The sequence below is a fragment of the Vipera ursinii genome, assembly GCF_947247035.1.
Source record: "Vipera ursinii genome assembly, chromosome: 16".
Taxonomy (NCBI): domain Eukaryota; kingdom Metazoa; phylum Chordata; class Lepidosauria; order Squamata; family Viperidae; genus Vipera; species Vipera ursinii.
Genome location: NC_139529.1, coordinates 3,691,951 through 3,708,200, shown reverse-complemented (window position 1 = coordinate 3,708,200; position 16,250 = coordinate 3,691,951). Strand labels below are relative to the sequence as shown.

The following is a 16,250-nucleotide window of genomic DNA, read 5'->3' as shown; positions in this document are numbered from 1 at the left end:
CCCTTCCCCTAAACGTTGCCGTCTGAGGGAAGGTAGGAAGCCTACCTCCCCCCCCCATTCTGCCAGCACCTGCCTCGGCCCTGGTTGCAAGCTCTTGCCCCCCCCCACCCCCAAGTGCTGCGGGTCTTGGCTTTTCTCACCCTTCAACCTTCCCTAAAGCTTGGAAAAACTTGGCTTGGATGGCTGCATGTTAGAAGCTTGACTTGGCACCAGGTTTTGGGGTTTTTTTTGTGATTTTTCATGTTTTCATGCGGTTCCGTTTCGTAGTTTTAATATGGTTTTATATGTTGTTGGGACTGGTGAAAAGATGGGCAGCTAAGTGAATGTGTGTGTGAGTGAGAGAGGGAGAGAGGGAAGGGAAGGGGAAGAAAGGAATGGAAAAGAGAAAGGGGAAAGAAAGGAAAGGAAGGGGAAGAAGATAGGAAGTGGAAGGGAAGGGAAGGGAAGGGAAGGGAAGGGAAGGGAAGGGAAGGAAAGGAAAGGAAAGGAAAGGAAAGGAAAGGAAAGGAAAGGAAAGGAAAGGAAAGGAAAGGAAAGGAAAGGAAAGGAAAGGAAAGGAAAGGAAAGACAAGACTCCCGGTATTTTGGGAGCATGCTGGCTGGAGAAAATTCTGGGAATTGCCCACATGTCTTAAAATTTACTAACATTGAGGAATTCTGCAGTAGAGTGGCTACAACCTCTGTGCTGCAGGAGGTATCTTTAAACAGTGGGGTGAGGCTAATTAGAAGCAGTGGCCATCTCCCCCCACCCCACACACGGATGAGAGCTTTACATGGCTGTACTTTGTACAGTTTAATCGGGGTATGGGTGTGTGTGTGTGTGAGAGAGAGAGAGCGCTCTGTTTTGCTTCAGTGACAAACAACCATTGTTAGATGCTGCTCAGTCCTGTCCACGGCCTTCCACCCCCTCTTGGACTGGCAACATATTGATTGCTTCCCTTCTGCCTTTCTCTTGCAACACAAGTCCCCCCCCCCCCAATGGTGGTTCAGTGGCTAGAATGCAGTTTTGCAGGCTAATTCAGCACTATGGTCTGCCCGCCCGTCCATCCATCATCTATCATCCATCTATCTATCTATCTATCTATCTATCTATCTATCTATCTATCTATCTATCTATCTCTATCATCTATCACCTATCTATCATCTATATCAGACATGTCAAACTCACGACGTCACATCACGTCACACGACGTATCGGAACTTTTTCCCCATTGTCGGCAATGGGGTGGGCGCAGTTTCTTTGTGATGCGTCTGGCCCGCGGGCCGGCAGTTTGACACCCCTGATCTATCTATCTATCTATCTATCTATCTATCTATCTATCTATCTATCTATCATCTATCTATCTATCTATCTATCTATCTATCTATCTATCTATCTATCCATCTGCTGTGGTGGCTCAGTGGTCAGAATGTTGTATTGCAGGCTAACTCTGCCCACTGCCAGCAGTTCAATCCTGACCGGCTCAAGGTTGACTCTGCCTTCCATCCTTCCGAGGTCGATAAAATGAGGACCCAGACTGTTGGGGGGCAATAGGCTGACTCTGGAAGCCGCTTAGAGGGGGCTACAAAGCAGTGTGAAGCAGCATTGCCTCCTGCTTCAGCTTGGATCCTTCCCTACCCCCTGTGCCTTTTGCCTGGCCTCATTCTGGATTCGGCCTTAGCCCTCTTTCAGAAGAGCGAGAGATCTGTGTTCAGAAGTACCTTGACTAAACTCTCGTTTGCTCCACCCCGCGCACTTATTTCCCCTCTCCTGTGCCCACCACCTCTTCCCAAGGAGGCTACACCTGCATGCCCAACCCCTGCCTCAACTCATTCAGCCCTTTTCAGTTTACGAGAGCAGTTGTGGTTTTCTTCCATCCACAGGCGGGAAGGGAATGAAACTGGGAGAGATTCGCCAGCCTCTTTGTGCTCTCTATGTGTGTTTGTGTGTGTGTGTGAAAGTCAGCTCAATTTGCTGCTGTGCAGTAGGACTTGGCAAAGGGGGGGGCAGCTTTTGTGCCAGCCCAAAGGCAGGTGGCAGCGGTCAGCCACAAAGCTGCCCATCCTTGGAGAGGGAGAGAGCAGGCCAAATGCATCTTTTCTTCTCCTTAAGTGCTTGGATTTGCATGAGGCGTTGTGCCAACGTTGAACAAAATGTTGGTTACATTAGTGATGCCAGGAGGCAGTGGCCAGTGGCTCAGCCCTTGGCACCCACCTTCTCTTAACCAATGTGATGAAAAAGCACCCATTTTTTGAGCTTTGAATCCAGTGGGGTGGTCAGAAAAGGTGCGCCTGGACACCCCCTGAGTTTTTGCTGTGGCAGACCAACTAACACACCTGCCTCTACCAGAAGCATTAAGTGGCGGTGGGCTAGACTGGAAGAGTCCCCAAAGATAAAGCAAGGACTAATAATTCTACATTGCTGGTAAGAGAATATATCAGAAAGCTGTTCATGAAGTGAGCATGTGTGCACGCGCGGGCCTTCTTGTCCGAAGAAATGTCCTCTTTGGCTCTTGTTTGTTTGCTTATTATTACAGAACACACCTTTGTCAGGTTTAGCGCTAGAGCGCGGTCTTGCAGCCTCCGCAATTTGTAAGTTGTGTGGACTTCAACTCCCAGAATCCCCCAGCTTGCATTCTGGATGGGAGTTGAAATGTAGTTAGCCAAGACTGCAAAACCCTGCCTTTGACCAACGTGGCTCTTTGTCTACAATGCCTACAACGAAATTTTGGAAATCCTTATCTGACAGACCTGGTTTTGCTTGATCCTGTGATGCTGATCAGTTTCCCCATGTATCGTTTTTGAGAATAAGGCTGATCAACGGTGTCTTAGAGTAACAACAGCCTTGTGAGGTGGGCTGGGTTGAGACAAGTGACTGAGCCAAAATTCCAAAGGAAGCTTCTGTCCCTGTACCTTCTCCAGAGCTTCTCTGCTGGACAACGGTGTGGACAGGCTGCTGTAGGTCAGAAGCAGCTGAAGAACAAATGCTATTCTTTTAGATTTTTATTTTATTTTTTGCTGGCAGGGAAATTCTGGGGGTTGAAGTCCACGGATCCTAAAATTGTCAGAAACCACTGCTTGACAACTTGACAGCTGGCCTCCAGACGTCGTAGGTGCTCCATCACTGGAGGTTTTTCAGAAAAGAGCGCGGACAGTCATTTGCCTGAAATGGTACAGGTGTGTCTCCTGCTTTTGAACAGGGGGCTGGACTAGAAGACCTCCAAGGTCCCTTCCCGCTCTGTTCTGATTCGGGTTTAGAGTCTATGTTATTCCACAACAGCGTGGAATAAGTTATGTGAGTCGGAGAGAAAAGGTTTGCAATATTGCTAATTTGGGCACACGGTTTAGAAATAATTTCGGCAAGCCAAGCTGCTGGCTGGAAGGTGCTGACCTCCTTCCTGGCCCTACCATGCAGGCAACTTTTAACAACTGTAAACCAATAATTTTAGACTCTGTTTCTGGATATGACTTTGGGAAGATGGACGCGCCTCTCTCCTTAGCCCCAGCCTTTTCTCTGGGGCGTGTCTGTTTTCTTTGTCTTCGGGCATCATAAGGCAAAAAAGCTAACTTTGCATTATTGTACAGGCAACAAAAAGGTGGTGGTGGGGGGGTTTGGTGGTGGTGGTGGTGAAGGGTAGACAATTTACTGTCAGGAAAAGTATTTATAACCAGCAGGTGACATCTCTGTGAAGGGAAACAGTTTAACTCTCTCTAGTGTGGAGTTTTAACAGAAGCAGCTGAAAGAAACTCAGGGCCAGAAGGCGGAGGCATTTCACAGCCTTGAAATTGCGCATTGTCTGTTTTTTTTTTTGTTCCCCCCACCCCAAAGCGGGCTCCTCGTTTACTCTTGGATGTTGTTGTTGTTGTTTTTTAATCCCATTTATATCCCGCCCTTCTCTGAAGACTCAGGGCGGCTTACAATTTAAAGCACAAATCAATGAGCTTAGCAGTAGCCTTCATTCTATGTATATGCCTGCTTATTAGGGCTTTCACACACACCCCCAAGCGGCATTATTACAAAGTCAGCTTAATTGCCCCCAACAATCTGGGTCCTCATTTTACCTACCTCGGAAGGATGGAAGGCTGAGTCAACCTTGAGCCTGGTGGGACTCGAACCTGCACTAATTGCAGGCAGCTGGTGTTACTTAAGGAGGCATTAGCCCACTGCTCCAACAAGGCTCTTTACAAAAATCTCACCACTAAGATTTTTTTTTGCTCTCCTTCACATGCATTTTCCATAAATTCTCTCACACATTGTCCATGAAACTTGTCTCATTGTTGTTTTTTTTCATTTACTTTTACAACAATAAAATCTGCAAATTACTATTCCTTTCACAGCCTGGGACTGGTGGGGGTGAGTGATGTTTGAAGGCTAACACACACATATCAGCAAATTAACTCATTCACTTCCATTCTGACTGCTTGCATAAACAATTTCACATACAAAAATTTCATTTCATACTTTCTCCAGACAAACCAAACTTCCTGACAGAACAATTAGCCAGTGGAACAGCTTGCCACCAGAAATTGTGGGTTTTCAAGAAGAGACTGGACAGCCCCTTGTCTGAATTTTTTTAAAAAATCCCATTTATATCCCACCCTTCTCCGAAGACTCAGGGCGGCTTACAATCTAAGAAGCACAAATCAATGTGCTTAGCAATAGCCTTCGTTCTATGTATATGCCTGCTTATTAGGGCTTTCGGGGGGCCCCAAGCGGCATTATTACAAAGTCAGCTTATTGCCCCCCAACAATCTGGGTCCTCATTTTACCTACCTCGGAAGGATGGAAGGCTGAGTCAACCTTTTCCTTTTGGGAGGAACAGAGAAGTCGTAACTCCTGGATTCCTACATTTAAAGGCAATTTTGTCGGCTGACCTGTCTCCGGCTTGAGCAGGGGGGGGGTTGGACTAGAAAACCTCCCGAGGTCCCTTCTTTGGACCCTTATTTCTGCTGCAGCTGGGTCAGGATTTGTAGTTGCATTGGGAAGAGAGCTGCGAACAGGCTCCATTTGGTGCTTCCTGTTTCAATATCTTGCACCAGAGTGTGGTGAGACAAAAAAAAAAATCAAGTTGGCAACGGGAAGATCACTTTGACCTCACCACTCTGGCTCCTGTCTTTATTTATTTATTTTTTTAACCCTACCGTGCAGACAAGCCCTTCCTTCTGCAGAAGCGGTGCACAGCGCAACTTCAATCGCCCAGGCAGCATGAATGCTGGTGTGCAGGCAGGGGATGATGGAGCCGCAGTCCAATACATTGGAAGTTGACAGCGGGGGCAGGTGGCTTAAATACAAGCGCTGGGACCCGTATTTACTTCTCTGGGACCTTGAAAAGGGACAAGAAAGGGAGCAATTTGATCACCTCTCTCTTCTGACAGAACGGCAACATTTCCCTCCCATATCAACGCCGTGAGAGTTCATTCTCACCCTGCCGGTGAAAATGGAGAAGAGAAATTTGACTGTTGCATAAACAAAAGACAAGTGCAAAAAAAAAAAAGCCCATCCAGCCAAAGGAAGGGAACGGGTGACTGACTAAGGTGAGGCAGGATGAAAAACCAGAGCAAAAAAATGTCTTTATAAATCAGACATGTAAAACACAAGGCCCAGGGGCCGGAAGTGGTTTCACGCGGCCCGCGAAGCCATCCTGGAAACAGTGAGGGAACGGCCCCCGCTGCGTTGGCCCTGGCCCAGAGACCCTCCTTCTGCCAGAGACCCTCAGATCTGTCCCACTCCTGCCCAGGCCCCCATAGGCACCCTTGATGCAAACGATGTAGAGCTGGCCACACCCACCCGGTAGGCCATACACACTCTGGCCACGCCCACCCAGTAGGCCACGCCCACCCTGGCCATACCCACCCGGCCCCCTGAGGGCAACCGCAATGCTGATGCGGCCCTCAATGAAATTGAGTTTGACACCCCTGTTATAAATAATGCCGGCTCACTGCTAAGTGCAATTGCAGAGATGCATCAGAATCAGAAGAGAGCCGGAAGGGACCTTGGAGGTCCTCCAGTCCAGCCCGCTGCTGAAGCAGGAGATCCTAAACCATTTCAGACAAGTGAGTGTCCAGTCTCCTCCCAAAAGCCTCCAGTAATGAAGCACCCGCAACTTTTGAAGGCAAGGTGTGCCACTGGTTAATTGTCTTTGCTGTTAGGAACTTTCTCCTTAATTCCAGGTCGCTTCTCTCTCTGATCAGTTTTCATCCATGATTTCTTGTCTGGTTGGAAAATTAGTTGACCCCTTTTGCTTTGTGGCAACCTCTCAAATACTAGAATACTGCTATCATGTCACCCCTAGTCCTTCTCTCTAGACTAAAAGGTAAAGGTAATGGTTCCCCCACACATGCGTGCTAGTCATTTCCAACTCTAGGGGCCGGTGCTCATCTCTGTTTCAAAGCCAAAGAGCCAGCGCTTGTCCGAGGACATCTCCGTGGTCATGTGGCCAGCATGACTAGATGCCAAAGGCACACGGAACGCTGTTACCTTCCCACCGTAGCGGTCCCTATTTTTCTGCTTGCATTTTTATGTGCTTTCGAACTGCTAGGTTGGCAGAAGCTGGGACGAGTAACAGGCGCTCACTCTGCTATGCGGCACTCGGGATTCGACCCACCAAACTGCCGACCTTCTGATCGACAAGCTCAGTGTCCTAACCCACTGAGCCACCACATCCCTTTTCTCTAGACTGGCCTGCAACCATTTTTCATATCTTTTTGCCTCACCATGGAGTTGACTTCCCGGATAAGTTTTCCTTACTTAGGGGAGGGGGAACCACAGTTGTGTGATTCAAACATCCAGACGACTTGCCCGCCAGAAAGATGTTGGAGAAAGAAAATGCAATGAATGCTGCCTCTGAAGGGGCATGTCGGTCACCAGCCACCAGCATCTGAAAGATACATTGATATGCATCAGTTTGAACAAATTGAGTTGTGCTCCACTGGCATTTGAGAGAACGTTTCGGGTTGCAGTTGAATCCTGAAAAATGGTTCCTATGCTCTGGGAACCTGTATCCTGGGAGCAGTGCAGATGGACACTTGACCCCTTTGGTTCCCAAGCAGAGAAGAAGGTGCAGTGCACTCCCCCCATCTAACCAAAGCAGCACCCCCAGCTTTTACAGTGATTTTTCTATGGGCACCACCTTGATTTTCTATCTGCTGTGTCATAGAATAACAGAGTTGGGTGGCACCTTGAGGTCTTCTAATCTAACCCCCTGCTCAGAAGGAGACCCTATAAGATTTCAGACAAATGGATGTCCAATATCTGGTTAAAAACCTCCAGTGTTGGGGCATCCAAAACTTCTGGAGGCAAGCCGTTCCACTGATCAGTAGTTCTAACTCAAAAATTTTCTCTTTAGTTCTAGGTTGCTTCTCTCTTTGGTTAGTTTCCAACCGTTGCTTCTTCTCCTGCCTTTGGGCACTTTGGAGAATAGGTTGACCCCCCCTCTTCTCTGTGGCAGCCCCTCAAATACTGGAATACTGCTATTATGTCCCCCCAGTCCTACTTGTCTCTGGATTAGCCATACCCCATTCCTGCAACCATTTTCATTTTGAGACTCCAGCCCCCTAATCATCTTTGTTGCTCTTTTCTGCATTCTTTCTGGAGTCTCAGCATCTTTTAATTTATATAATATAGTGACCAAAACTGGATGTGGTATTTTAAGTGTGGTCTTACACTAAGGCTTTATGAGAGCTTACACACTGGAGACTAATTTCTTGTGCATCCAATCACACTTGGCCAGTAAAGAATATTCCTGTTCTGTTTTATTCTAACAATTCTTATTCTCATTCTTATTCCTATTCCATTCCATTCTATATCCTATCCTACCCTACCCTACCCTACTCTACTCTACTATCTCTGAAAACTGACAAGATGGAGGAAACAAGGCAAAACTAGAAATTAAGACGCCTGAACATCATTTTCCGAGCTGGTAGAGGGGACAAATCAAATCCAGTTCCAGTTTCACCCCACTAGGTGTGATGTGTGGGGAACCGTGGTGGCGCAGTGGGTAGAATGCAGTACTGCAGGCTACTTCTGCTGGCTGCTGACTGACAGACGTTTGGCAATTCGATCGTGACCGGCCCAGCCTTCCGTCCTTCCGAGGTCGGTAAAATGAGGACCCAGATTGTTGGGGGTGAGATGCTGCCTGGGTAAACCGCTTAGAGAGGATCTGTAGAAGCAGTATATAAGTCTAAGGGCGATTGCTATTGCTGTGTTCATGGATAGAAAATCATCTCCCTTGTTTCTTTCTTTTTTAAAACTTTTTATTGATTTTCTAATATAACATTTACATATTTGAAAAGCAACATGGCGGCTGAGTACAATAATTTTGTTACACATAGATATCATCAGTACAGATCCCAAACTATTACAATCACCATTCTCTCTCTTTCCCCCTTAATATGTGCTGTCTTCTATTTCAACTAATACAGTTCTTATTCTGTCAGTCAAATAAAAAATAACTTTCTAACGTGTATCAATAGCTTTTAGTTTATGTGTATCTTGTTTTAACATTCAATCTTTTAGACAATCAATGACCTAATCAATTTTTCTCAGTTTTAATTTCTCATGAATATTTAAATTTAACGTTTTGGTATTTCTCATTTCCAAATTTTAAATGATCCCAAGTCCTTTATCACAATTACTCCCAAGTCTGGTTGTTCGGGATACACATCTACTGTATATAAGTTGGAAAATTGTCTCCCTTTTTTTTAAAAAAAACAAGTTTTATTAATTTTCCAATTTTACATCAAAATGTCAAGATATTTAGAAAGCAACGTACTTATTGGGTAATTCATAGTCCAGTAACAAAATCATTTGTACATATCTCAGGTTAGATCATCAAGAGTTCCCTCTCTGTTTCCCATAATTACTATATCACAATCAAGTTAATACATTTCTAGTTATAACACAATCAGTTAAGATATTTATCAATATATCTTTACTTATAGTGATCATGTCCTGTTTTTAAATTCTTACCAATTTTCAATTACAGTGCTCCAATTTAGCCTTTAAGATCCCTAGTATTTAACTTTCAGGTAACCCAAATTTCCCCTATTTCATTACATAATAGTTACCATATCTAACATTCACATATTGCTTAGTTAAATACATTCTTATTTATTTCACAAATACTTTTCACAAATATATTCTATTTGTCATCCTGGTACCTCATCACTTACTCATAAAATATCCTTTCTTGTCTCAATCCGACCTCCATATTATAATTCAAAACTATATTCTCATAGCTAATGTTCATTTCCCTTGTAAATCAAAATCCTAAATATTAAATTGAATAATATCTTAGATAATATCTTAGAATAATATCTTAGTCTCCCCTTAGCCCCGTGGTGGCGAACCTATGGCACGCGCACCGTCGCCCCAGTCCTACGCCTTCAGCTGGGTTTTATAAAACCTTTTCACTTTCAATCAATCAATTTCAACTTCTCGCAGGAAAAAAAAGATCTCGCAAAGTTGGAATTGACTGAACTTTTTAGTTCCACCCAGACTGCCGTTACCACCGCAGCCACGCCCACCCAATGGGCCACGCCCACCTGGCACCAGACAATACATAAGTGGGTTTTGGGTTGCAGTTTGGGCACTTGGTCTCTAAAAGGTTCGCCATCACTGCCTTAGCCCATTATAGATTTAAAGAAACCCATTTTTAAGTCTAACTTTGGCTTTCTTTTTGTGCCAAGCAGGCTTCCATACCAGTGCCCCTAAATCCTCAAGTGGATCTCCCTTCATTCCTACACATGTTATTTGAATCAAGTCTCCCTTGTTTCTTCAGAAAAACCAGCAATCCCAGTCGAATGAGGACTGCTTCTTTGACCTCCTAAGCAAATTCCAGAGCAGTCGGATGGATGACCAGCGCTGTACATTGGAGGACTCCCAGAGAGAGTCGGACGAAGCAACTGCTATGCCTGTCCCTGCCCTGGAAGAGGCGCAGAGTAAGTGGGCCACCAGCTTCCCTGACCCTTGCTCCCTGTCCAGTGCTGGGTTGTTACACAGCCGCAACGCAACTTTCTCGGGAGTTGCCAGCAACCAGTCTGCACAAACAAGCAAGGCTCCATCCGCGGCAGCACACAAAACCACACCCCCGAACTCACATGCACCCCTCTTCCCTGAACTCACATGTAGCCTAAGCCAGGCTCCTCTGCTCCCCCCTGAAGCACCCCACACTCCTTACCTTTGTCCGCTTGACAATCTGTGAGATTGCTAAACAGCAACAATCAGGAGTGCAGGATTTGCAGTTTTTGAGCAGAGCAGCCACAGGAGGAGGCCTCATTTAATCATCAGTGTGCTGTTGCACTCACCCATACAATGTATTGTTTTGAATCTGAAGGCAACAATTGCAGTTTTCTAACCCTCTTCTCCTTCAGCCTCAGTCTTCCCAGGGGACACAGTCTCTTTCAGGAGACAGGGGGGATGGTGTGTCATGGTACGTGGCTGTCTTTCCCTACAGGCACCCCAAAACTAAACCGTTATTTCAGAAGCGCTGTTTTTAAAAAGAGAGGGTGTTGGGTGTCATGGTTCCGACAGATGATACTCTTCAAAGAACTTTGAGGCATTGTTTACCTTAAAGAATCTTTATTTGAGTAGCACAGCATTGGCACATACATGGTCAAAGCACAATTCCCTCCTCCAATTAACAGTCATAAATCACATTCTTCAATTAGTTTGAAATGCCGGCCTTCCCTCCAGTTCTCCAGCCCATTTCTTATCATCTCTTATTTCAAACAACCTTGAAAAAACTCTCTGCTACGATGTTATGTCCAACTAATTCCCATACACATTCTTCCTCCTGCCCCCCCCCACGGCATCATCTTAATTCTAACTCTAAAAGTAACACACAAGTTAAGGGGGAAAATGGCTACATCTTCATATATGGTCAAAGCAAGAACATCCAATGTTAGCAGCGTTGACATCAGGTTCTGCAGACCTCACTGGGAGTGGAAGACAAAAGGCTGCCAGAAATGAGAAGATCCGAGCTGATATCCCCCCCCGCCCCTCCCCCCCACCACCAGGGCTGCCTGGCTTGCTCATCCCTGGGCTGGTTTCTCCCCCAGCTCAGTCCATGGCCTCCCCGCAGACCGAGGAGTTCTTCGACCTCATTGCCAGCTCTCAGAGCCGGCGGCTTGATGACCAGCGGGCCAGCGTGGGGAACCTGCCCGGCCTCCGCATCACGCCCAGCAACCTGGGCCACCTTCGCATGGACGGCGAGGCCGAGGAGCCTGGTGACGAATTCTTCAACATGCTGATGAAGTGCCAGGTGGGTTTGCTCCTCTCCCACGTTTCCCACCACTGCTGGGAAATCCTAATAATAAAGGGGAGGGAAATTCAGCCTCTGCCAATCAATCAGAATGGAGCTGGAAGGGGCCTTAGGAGGTCTTCTAGTCCAGCCCGCTGCTCAGGCAGGAGGCCCCAGACCATTTTACACAAGTGACTGTCCAGTCTCTTAAAAGTTTTCAGCGATGAAGCACCCGCAGCTTCTGACAGCCTCACAAGGCTCAGGGGCTTCTCTCATTGCGCTGGTCTTCATATTCCCCAGGTGAGCATAGAACTCTTTTAAGGTTACTGCTTTGGCCTTGGCACTAAAGTTGGGGTTCAAGCCATCATTTAGCCACAGGGTTCATTGGGGGATTTTGAACCACTTGCTCCCTTGCAGCTATCTCACATGGGCTTGTTGTGATGGAGATGAAATTAGGGGGAAGGACACCCCGACATATGCCATTTTCAACAAAGCAGGCTGTAAATCCAGTAATGAAATAACATACAGCTGTTCAGAGCAGTCTGGCCCAGTTCATGAGGAGTTGTGGCCAACCGTCACCTAGCATCTGGCACATCTTTGCAGGCTGGGCACCATGTCCTCCTCTTGGAGAGCCAAGCAAGAGGGCACAATCCTTTTCCCGTTGTAGGGAAAGATGCTGGAGTGTATGGTTTCCCCTGCCTACCCGTCAAGTCAGTTTAGCACATCAAGTGCTGGAGGTTGTCTAAATTAGGTTATACCCATCCTGCTTTCTCATGCTTTTTCTCCCAAGATGCTCAGCGCAGTGTGTGGGGTTCTTACCGCCTTGCGTTGAAGTCTTCTGACAGCCTTGCAAAGCTGGCTGGCAAGGAAGGCTGCCTGGTGGTATCTGAGAGAGCAACCGAGCAGAGGACTCCTGCCTTGGTGAGGTTCACCTCCTTTAAGTCATCAATGTGGCCTTCTCTTTCCTTCTCTGCAGTCCTCCCGCCTGGACGACCAGCGCTGCGCCCCGCCCCACTCAATGCCCCGTGGCCCCACCGTGCCCGATGAAGACTTCTTCAGCCTGATCCAGCGTGTCCAGGCCAAGCGCATGGACGAGCAAAGAGTGGATCTGGCTTCAGGCGAAGAAGATCAAGCCGAGGAGCGAGCGCCAGATCAACAGCAAAGACCCAGCTTCAGTTAAGCCAGAGCGAGCGGCTGGAGAAGGGAGGACTTCAGCATTGCCCCCAGCTGAAGGCCGTGGCGCTCAAGGCATTCCTGGTGGCAATGGCTCCCTTCTGCCCTTTCTCAGCCTGGAGAAAACGGCAATTGTGAGACTGGCAAGCAGAACGGGCGGGCTCTTTTTCCTGTCCCAAGGTGCCTGTGGACCAATTGGGCAGGATCAGTAAGGGTGAGGTATCTTCTTGGCTTGAACATCAAGCAATGAACACCAGGCTCGGGAACTGAGGAAGGGGGAAATCTGCACCACGGACTCTGGATCAGGGCCAAGCCCTAGAAGGAGCAGGACAAGGGTCTGCTTTGGGATTTGACCCCAAGTCAGGTTGATTTATGCCTCTGCCTCTTTAGGTCCATATCCTGTGCCAAACTGTCAGCCGACTTGGGGAGTATAAATTGAAGATGACAATCAAGGGATACGTGTGCAAATTTTTGCTTTCAAAATATGCTCTTTGCTGCACTTTGTTCTCAGGTGCAATCTGATGCTAGTTGGAAAGGTGCTAGGGAGGAGACAGAGGGAAGGAAGCATCCAGAGCCAAGATATAAGGTTTCTGTTAGCCATGGGAAATTGGGACACCTAATTACAGATAGTGTTTGACTGATCACCCTAATTGATTTCAGAAATATGTCAGGCGGCCGTTTTGATCAGTGACTGCAATCCCGGCTCTCCCAGTTGTAGTGATTGGACAGGTTATTAAGCAGGGCTCATGGAGTGGGGGAGATCCAGTGCAAGCTATCAGGCTGCCCAGTATGCAGAAATCTCTGCAGGCCAGGCCTGACAGCTACAGGGCTCCCTGGGGCACAGAAATATGCCATGGACTTTCTGCCTGCCCCCTTGGCTGATTCTAGGATCCAGCAGCACTTGTAAATTGCTCCACTTACCTTTCCAGTTTTCTGAATCTCTATACAAATAGATGGCTTTGCGTAGTTGGCAGCTGTTCTTAAAACAAGATGGGGTGCGGCCACTTTGCTCAAAGGCTACAATCCTAGCACTCCTGCTTGTTGTTGATGGGTCACTAAGTGGGCTGAATCCCAGGTTAGGTGTGCAGGGGTGTCTTAGGAAGGATAGGGGAGATCCTGAGGTACCCGAGGCAGGCCGTGCAAGAGTTAGCAGATGCTGCAGTGCATCACAAAGCATGCATATAGCCCATTAGGATTGGGAGGTCCGGCCAGTTAACACACAGATTACCCCACTTTTGCCATTTCTTTGCAACTACGGTCAAGTGTGCCCAGCCTGTGTCTGGCAAGGCCTTCTTACCAAGGCTGCCTTGTACCTTCTCCATGGGGTCTCTTGAAGCCTTGCAGGTTTTGACATGCTCACAGGCCAGAGATTCGATCACAAAGAGGCAGGTGTGGGGAGCAGCAGCAGCCTTGCGGACGGTCATAAGTTGTGGCAGGGTGCAGAGTGGCGAGTTTTCATTATGTGGCCAAGGGCACTGACGAGGGCCATAACTTCAGGGACAGGTCCTAGGTTCCTTCATTCAGAACTGTCCTAATGCATGGTTAAATGTGGGCTCTACCTCCATAGCTATTGCAGTCATCACGAGATATTGCAGCGAGCCCTCTCTTTTAGTAACCAACTGAAGGATTTTCAGTTAAAATAAATATATTTGACAAATCCTGGCCCTCTTTTAATCTGGCTTCCTTGAAGGTAGAGAGGAGTTATTTTTCTTTGCTTATCATGTGTTGTTGATTTGGCGCTTATTCCTCAATTTAATCAATGACTGTGGAAGTGGAAAAAAGTGTGTTGCCGTTCCCCTGGGCAACTGGATCTTTTTTCCTGGCTTCCCTACTTGTTTGGTTCTTTCAAAACTCCGGCCTTTTGAAGGGGAGATACAGGTACTTACGACCACAATTGAGCCCAAAATTTATGTTACGAAGTGAAACAATTGTTAAGCGAATTTTGCTCCATTTTACCACCTTTCTTGTCACAATTGTTAAGTGAACCACTGCAGTTGTTAAGTTAGTAACCCGGTTGTTAAGTGAATCTGGCTTCCCCTTTGACTTTTCTTTGTCAGAAGGTCTCCAAAGGGGATCACATGACCCAGGGTACACTGCAACCATCATAAATGTGAACCAGTTGCCAAGCATCTGAATTTTGATCAACTGACTACGCGGATGCTGCAAAGGTAGTGTGAATAACAGTCATAAGTTCCTTTTTTCCAATGCCGTTGTAACTTTCAATGGTCACTAACTATTTTAAGTTGAGGACTACCTGTATTCTATGGTGGTCCCCCACCAAAAAAATCAGGAATTGGCTGCACGCTGCAGCTCCTGAAAGCATCTTGCCTTTTCATCAAATGTGTTTCTTGGAATAGGTGCTACCCAAGTCCAGATTCCTTTGACTGGTTGGAAAACCTCTCGAGAAATGCCAAGGTGTCCAAGTGTGTCTCAGTTCTCTATTTAGTCTGGTCCCTTTGCTGCCTGACAGAACTCTCCTGAACTGCAAATAAATGTCTTCTCAGCAAAATCATCTTCGATCGCATCCTAGGAAACGTCCAATGGTGGTGAACGTGTCCTGACTCTGAAAGGTTTCAAGGGATCCCAAATGCCCCTTCTGGTCATAGCCACAACTAGAAAGCCTTTCTCCTCAAAGATTCCATGGGCAGTGTGTGGGGGGATCATGCCAGGGGACCTGGCTGCCAGTGCAAACAGCCCCACCCTTTGCTTCATGCTGCAGTAGAGGTCTCCGTGCTGCGAGGCCAAAGCCCCACTCCAGTCTCTGCTGCAGAGGGGAAGGTCAGCTGGTGGAGAAGGCCTGGCCTGTCCCTTTGTCCAGGCAGCAGAAGAACACGGCAAGAAAAAAGCTGCTGCTGGGAACATCTTGGCCGGTATACTTGAATGTATCGCTAATTTATTGTTTTTGAAATGTATTGCTTGTGATTTGTTGAGAGGATGGGGAAAGGAAGCAATTTTTTAAAAATTCTTTCCCTTCCCTCTGAGAAGTCAAAAGAGCTGCCAAATTAATTCAAAAATAGATATCTTGGAGTAGAAAGAAAATAAAGTTGTTTAATAAACTTTTTGTGAGCAAAGTTCTTTGGGCATTATTTTCTCAACCGTCCAGGACTAATACAGATGTAGGGGGGGAAACAATCGAAAAGGGATCAGCTGCCTATACATAACGCCCAAAGTATGAAGAATAAATAGGGTGACTCTGAAGTCCTAGTCCATGAGAGCAAGTTATGGACCTGCCCCAGCGGCTCCCTCAGGAAAACAAAACTCTTGACTCCATTACAATTAATCAGAACTTTTACTGAGAGGGAGTGGATGCAGAGAAGTCAGGTGGAATCCCACGCAAGGCAATTCTTTCATTTTCCTCAAACCCTCCCCCCCCGACCAGTCCACTGGCATCCAATATGAGTCCATAGAGGTGATTTGAGAACGCTGAGGTGGTAAACAGCTAATAGGTCACTCTCAGGGCACAACGGCCTTGTAAACAGGCTAGAAAGGAGCCTGTTTCTTCTCCGAATTCTGAATTCTTCCAAATTCCCAAGCGGTTACAGCAAAAGTGGAGCAGCTCCATGTGGAGCTCCTGTTTGCAGTGATCCAAATGGGACATGACTACGGCATGAGTGACGGGGAGCAAGTACTCCCAATCCAGGAGAGGGAGTAACCGGCTTCTGTACAGGGAGGCCATATGGCACATGTGCCAGGTCTTTCAAAGGGCAATCCTTCAAGGTTTTACACGGTGGAGAGAAGGCCCAAGGATGCGGGACCCAGCAGGGCAGGAAGGCCAAAGAACCCAGTGGAGTCACACTGGTTGGTGGAGCAGCTTCAGCATCCCGAGGGTCAGTCATAAGGGATTTGCCAAGCACCCAA

General features: G+C 47.1%; 1 protein-coding gene across 1 annotated transcript in view; it reads left to right on the top strand.

Moving 5' to 3' along the window:
- The window catches only part of GPSM1 (G protein signaling modulator 1), a 95,508-nt gene extending 79,753 nt beyond the window's left edge, over nucleotides 1-15,755 (top strand). The window contains exons 12-14 of the mRNA XM_083375100.1: nucleotides 9,759-9,918; nucleotides 11,038-11,240; nucleotides 12,196-15,755. Coding sequence (XP_083231226.1) covers nucleotides 9,759-9,918; nucleotides 11,038-11,240; nucleotides 12,196-12,399 — 567 coding nt within the window. The 3' untranslated portion in view covers nucleotides 12,400-15,755. The remainder of the gene's footprint in view (nucleotides 1-9,758; nucleotides 9,919-11,037; nucleotides 11,241-12,195) is intronic.
- Nucleotides 15,756-16,250: the final 495 nt, after the last annotated feature.